At 41.0% G+C, this 6,235-nt stretch overlaps 1 protein-coding gene across 2 annotated transcripts; it reads left to right on the forward strand.

The window, feature by feature from the left end:
- The first annotated feature begins 372 nt into the window (after positions 1–372).
- Positions 373–5,554, forward strand: ssr1 (signal sequence receptor, alpha). 2 transcript variants are annotated; one of them, XM_088402412.1, is made up of 10 exons: positions 373–522; positions 1,433–1,605; positions 1,673–1,772; positions 2,635–2,738; positions 2,818–2,976; positions 3,057–3,133; positions 3,209–3,287; positions 3,359–3,452; positions 3,749–3,763; positions 4,407–5,554. In XM_088402412.1, exons 1-10 carry the CDS (start codon positions 453–455, stop codon positions 4,472–4,474), a joined length of 939 nt encoding a protein of 312 aa, XP_088258538.1. In that variant the 5' UTR covers positions 373–452; the 3' UTR covers positions 4,475–5,554. The 2 variants fall into 2 exon arrangements, with proteins under 2 accessions (XP_088258538.1, XP_088258539.1); XM_088402413.1 differs by lacking the exon at positions 3,749–3,763.
- Positions 5,555–6,235: the final 681 nt, after the last annotated feature.

Genomic DNA, 6,235 nt, shown 5'->3' on the forward strand with positions numbered 1-6,235 from the left:
GGCTAAGATGCCTTTAAGCAAAATAATCACAAACAAGATGCTAAAATTATCCGTTGCAGTCAGCCAAAGATTTAAAGAATACCATAATTTTCAATCAAACGTAACAAAAAAATATGATCTGCGATTGCCGAACCGTAGGTATGCAAGTCTCTCAATTAAAAAGAAAAAAAAAGGAAAAAAAGCTTGGGGTGAAACAGTCAAAGGGCGAGAAAACGTGAAGGAAATGATAAATATTGTATTTTTGTCAAATTCGGCGAAAATATATCAAGCTTACGAAATTTCAGTCGATTGACTTCGTCCCACTAAACGGCGATAGAGCGCTTACATGCTATTTCGCTCAGCTCATACCAACAAAGAAGAAAACTAGCGTAGAACAAGAAAAAGTGTCGCAACTGCTGTCCGTGTCTTGCACTGTGTGAATGAAAAGACTCTGATTTTTTTTGTATTTAAAAATGACGTCGTTTCTTCCCAAATTCCTTCTGCTGGTTTTGCTGGCTTTTCCGGCGCACGTCGTTTTCAGGGGTTCGTATGTTTTTCACCTTATTACGCCGTGGGGAGTGTTTTGTTAGTTTAGCTTAGTTTAGCTTAGCCACTACCACTCTAACGAAGAAGGCCATTTCCCATTTGACATGTGCCAAATGAATGGTACCATTCCTCATACGCGATATTGTTATTACGGTTTCCGAAAAATCGGTGCTCAATTTGTGCTTGAAACGCAATCAGCTTCCGAATAATGTGCACTTTAAGTTAGCCTGCAGTTAGACTGACGTGTCCTTAATGTTAGCTACAGGCTAAGTGGTTTCGTTCCTTTGCTAACCCAATATTTTAGTTGAGCGCTTTGTTCGTCATTTATTTTTAATTTTAAAGGTCTTTTAAAAGTGGTCAGTACCCTTACATACGTGTCTCTTACCGCAGTTTGAAAAAAAAAGCACAAAGCACAAATATATGAGTTAAATGTCTATGTGATGTTGTTCATCTGTAACACGTACAAATACACGTTTTGGTATGCATTATGTTGCATAACTAAGATAAATAGTTTAGAAAATTCACTATACAGGGAGTCTATAGTTTGCTCATTTTATTTGTATGGGAAACCATGAGTATAAAGCCATTTTTTTTACAACCCACTTTTTAGTCCCGACCCAGATAATGATAGATAATGACTAATCTTGACAATATAATCAGCTGAAAAGTGCAAAGTTTGACACAAGTTAAACTGGGATTGCATCACTTCCAGCACGCTGTCATACACACTGAGTGTAATGAAATTAGATTTCTAATAATCTCAGACCAGACTTTGAAAAGTAAAACATAACTAATGTATAATACAGAATGGAGAAGTGAAGAGGCAGCTCAAATTAATTTTGAGTATGGACTCTTTCCCTCCGAGAGAGATGACTCTGTTTTGCGACTGATACATTTTTGTGTGCAGGGCCGCTAGTTGGGGCCGAGGTCCAGGCAGAGGACGAGGACATGGACGAAGCGTTGGAGATGGAGGAAGACATCGTGGAGGACATGACTGCGGACGATGTGGAAGCGGATGAATTGGAGGCGGACGACGAGGACGACGAAGCCGAAGTGGAAGACGACGAGCATACGGAACTAGTGAGATGAACGCATGCGAGCGAGATGTAGCGGGCAAAAGGTGCTAACGCTAATTTTTGTTCTGTAGGTAGACGATAAGGGAGAGGACGAAGAGGAGGAATCGCTGGTCGGGGAGATGAAGGCGTCTCCTAATGCGGACACTACCATCCTCTTTGTCAAAGGAGAAGGTTGGTGGCGGTCCTGTTCTCGCTCATTTGCAAAAAACGGGCCACCGATGGAATCGCATCCCATGAATATGTTCGCTTAATGCTGACTTATGGTGTGAAACCCTATTGACCGTCTTGAAAGAACAAAATAGAAGTTCATAAAACAAACGTTAAGTTCAGGTGGTTGTTCAATTTCATTATTGTTAAACTCTGATTCTCCCCAATATTAGAATGGTCTGGCCCGACTTGTCACGTGCCACCTCTCGTTTCCTGTCAAGTTAATCATTTGTTTTTGTCAACACATCTTATTATGATCCCAAAAGAGGACATTTTAAGTGTTTTTTTTTTTTTTTTTGTGGACAAATATTTATTAATTAACTCAATGATATATTTTGGTAACCCCAAAACAGGACGCTTTTATGTTTAATATTTTTCTGTGGACACGTATTTATTGATCTTTTTTTGTTTTTGTATTTTAGAAGTCTGACACTTTATATTGATTATTTTTTTGTGGAAAAATACTTATTAATAATGAAGTTTTTTCTTTTTGATAAGATCTCTTCGACGATCCAAAAGAAGACACTTTAAATTATTTTTTTGTGGATCAATACAAATGAATGGTATAAAATGATAAGAAATCAGACACTGATGGCATGTTTTTAAATTTTTTTTGTCTGTTTTGAACCCCAAAATATTTTGCACTGGTTAAGGGTTACTTGGCTAAAAAGATATTTCACACGTCACTGAGAAAAGGTTGAGAACCACTGAACTAAAGGATATTATAATGTTACCAGCTAACTTCATGCTAATATATAACGTGAGATGTCATAGACAGGCTAGCGTAAATTAGCGCAAATGAAACAAGTCCAGCGATGTTTTTCAGACTTCCCGGCCAACGACGTCGTCAAATTCCTTCTTGGCTTCACCAACAAAGGTCCCGAGGACTTCGTGGTGGATTCCCTGGACGCTTCGTTCCGATACCCGCAGGTAAGATGCGAGCCGGAGGCGACTCCGTGAAGTTCCTCGCCAACGCCAATTCTGACGTAATTCTCCTTTGGGGCGTCAGGACTATCACTTCCACATCCAGAACTTCACGGCCCTGCAGCTGGGCACGGCCATTCCGCCCGGGCGGCAGGCCACCTTTGAGTATTCCTTCATCCCAGCGGAGCCCATGGGGGGGCGCCCTTTCGGCCTGGTCATCAATCTCAACTACAAGGACGCCAACGTGAGCGCGAGCTCGTCAACACGCCAATGCGAGTCCGCCGACGGCAACGCGAGTCCTTCAATGGTGTTTTTCTCCCGCAGGGCAACGTCTTCCAGGACGCCGTATTCAACAAGACGGTCACCATCACCGAAAAGGAAGACGGACTGGATGGAGAAACGTGAGCCGCCTTTTACCTTGCAGGAGTAAATTGTTCACATTGATTAGCTCCATTTCTGACTCATCAACCCCGCAGCATCTTCATGTACATTTTCCTGTCCGGCCTGGGCCTGCTGGTCGTCATCGGCCTTCACCAGCTGCTGGAGTCCCGAAAGGTAACCGCCGCCGCAAAACCCGAGCACCCCTGTTTGCGCACGGGCTTATGTGGACGCGTGTGCATGAGCAGCGGAGGCGCCCCCCTCCCAAAGTGGAAATGGGAACCACGGGTCACAACAACGTCGACCTCAGCTGGATCCCGCAAGAAACTCTCAACCAGATCAGTAAGTGCAAACGTACAACAAATGGGCCATATATTGAAGGTGCGCTTTTAGTCATAAAAACAGTCAGCGCTCGAACCTAGTTTTTCCGCCTTTGCTTGTTTCTTTTTTTTATTGTAGTTTGATTTTGGGGCGCGGCTTTCCGTTGCGTAGTACGGCGCATGTTTTTGCTGTCAGACGGTGTCACCCTTTTTCCCTTTCACCCCTGATTGAACTTTGAACTTTTCTGTGCATGGGGATCACTGACTTTTTTTGTCTGGTTTCTCTTGCCGCCTCCCGCTTTCCTGTCACGTCTTCAGTGCAGAGTCGCAGAGGTGAGGCCTCGTTGCATTCACGTGACCCCGATCATATTGTGAATAAAAATGCATTAATCAATCACGAACATTTGGAATGGGGGCCAAATTGTATAAAAATGGTAAAAATGCGGTAATAGCAAGAGTAATAATGCTGTATATTTATGGGATTGAAAGGAATATTTATTATGTCATAATTAGATTATTAGGACTTTTTGGGCTAAGCCACCCAGTGAAGTCATCAAAATGCAAAAGTCATAAGTTGTCCGCTAGCGTCACTTGGTAGTTTTGGGGTCTCAACACAAAAATGTAAATCGTGGGAAATGCATGATAAAGCATCCATAATTGGTATCCAAAATTGAATATATTTCCAATTTTGAATGGCAGTAAATGAGCCCGACATGGGCTCAATTTGACACCTATAGGATGTACATCTAGACCTCCCGTTTGCAAGCGTTTAGAAGGGACGGCAGCGTGGATTACTGAAAGTCTGCATTTTTTGACAAGCTATGCATTATTTTCCCCCAAGGGTTAATCCACATTTCGCCAAAATCGAATTTCTGTCTCGTGCCATCCCTAGTAAACTGTCTCAACATTTTTGAACGTTGGACTCCATTCCGAAAATGTTTGATGGCTATTTAATGGGATTGTTTTTTTTCTGCAGACAAAGCGTCGCCCAAAAGGTCCCCGCGCAAACGTAACCACAAGCGCTCGGCGGCCTCCGACGAGTGACCGGACGGCGGCGGCGACGAGGGGCGGGACGCGGTCGCCCGCCCGCCCGCCCGCCCGCCACCATCACCGCCAGTGCCATCATGACGGTCTTTTATTTCTTTTCTCTTTTTCAAGAAACTTTTGAACATGCTGAACTCTGTTCCACGCGACAGGTTGAGCAGGACCATTGCGCTGATACTGATCAAGTTGAGGTTTTTTTTTGTTTTTTTTGTCAGGGGTGGGGGGGGTTAACTGCTGATGCTGAAAAGAGGTTTGGAAAGTTGATTTGGAAAAAAACTGAAGTTAAAGACCCTCTTTTTTTTTTTAAAGCCTTCTTTTTGCTGTAGTTAGAATCAATTCAAAACAAAATGGAATTACGCGATTGTAATTCCCTCAATTGTTGCGAAACGGTTCGGCGTATGAATGCACAAATGCCATATCTTTAAAATAGCCTCCGTTTTTTTGTCATTCTCGGGAATAGTTTACAATGTTATTTCAAAATCCACCACTTGTAATTTGTTGTGGAAATTTACCAGAAATGTTCTCCACTAGAATGTCTTTTTTTTTTGATTTTTTTTTTTTTTTGGAAGCACTCTTTTGTTTGAAGTTTTAGTGTGACTCACTGATGACTCAAGACAAGTTGAACTAAGGATAATGATGATGTCATTTGTTCACTGAGCTAATTTATTGGAGGGACGTTTCTAGTTTGCGTGGGGCGTCATATTTGTTTTACCACTAGGGGGTGACAGTGCAGTGTTGCATCGCGTTTGTTGCTGTTTTTGTCCCAAAAAAAAAGTGCAGGATTGAACTTTATGTCAAGGGCTACATTTATTGATTTAATATGATTTTTTTTTTTTTAATTTGCTTCTTAATGTCCAGCAAATAAAAAGGTTCAGGGGTGAGCAACTGGGGTCTCGGAGGGCGGCGATGCGCCTTGTCTCACGTTTCCTTCCTCCAACGCACCTAATTGGAATGGTGAAATCCTCGTCCGGCTCGCTGATGAGCTGCTGGTTTTAAACCGGTGCGCCGGCTGACGAAGCGTGGAAAATGTGCAGGCTGGTCGCGCTTCGGGACCGCAGTTGCACCACTGATTTATTTCCACTCGTGTTGCGTCCTTACTTAGTTGGAAAAAAGCAACTTTCTTTCAATGAAATCCCAAATATAGAATAATTAAAAAAAAAAAAACACTTTGAATAATCTAGGAACTACTACACAAGGTTGTTTTCGGAAAAAACTGCCTTATATGGTCATTTTTTTTCACATGTGCAAAGAATTTTAAAAAAATCCTTAATACTTACTTAAAACGTCATTCGTTTATGGTCATTATTTGAGGGAAAAAGAAAAAAAAGATTTTTTTTTTGCGAAGAAATCCTTAATAAAGACTGGTTGTTTTGCACAAAAAAAGCCTTACTATAGACTGTCGTTTTTTGGGGGAAAAAAAGCCTTACTATAGTCTTTTTTTTTTCAAAAAAAACCTAACTATACAGTCATTTTTAAAAAAAAAAGCCTTACTATGGACTTGTCTTTTTTTTTTTTTTAAAAAAAAGCCTCACTATACACTGTTTTTTGTAAAAAAAAAAAAAAGCCTACTATAGACTCGCTTTTTTTCGAAAAAAAAATGCCTTACTATAGTCTTTTTTCAAAAAAATCCTTACTATACAGTCGTTTTTTTTTTAAAAGCCTTACTATAGACTGTCGTTTTTTGTGAAAAAAAGCCTTACTATAAACTTTTTTTGTAAAAAAAAAGCCTACTATAGACTCGCTTTTTTCGAAAAAAAAAAA

Source organism: Hippichthys cyanospilos, chromosome 19, assembly GCF_059441005.1.
Source record: "Hippichthys cyanospilos isolate Australia breed blue-spotted pipefish chromosome 19, RoL_Hcya_1.0, whole genome shotgun sequence".
NCBI lineage: Eukaryota > Metazoa > Chordata > Actinopteri > Syngnathiformes > Syngnathidae > Hippichthys > Hippichthys cyanospilos.

Coding starts and splice junctions, on each gene's coding strand:
- ssr1 (XM_088402412.1), top strand. CDS start 453: ATGACGTCGTTTCTTCCCAAATTCCTTCTGCTGGTTTTGCTGGCTTTT. Junction 1,606..1,672: donor ACGACGAGCATACGGAACTA/GTGAGATGAACG, acceptor TTTGTTCTGTAG/GTAGACGATAAGGGAGAGGA. Junction 2,977..3,056: donor TCAACTACAAGGACGCCAAC/GTGAGCGCGAGC, acceptor TTTCTCCCGCAG/GGCAACGTCTTCCAGGACGC.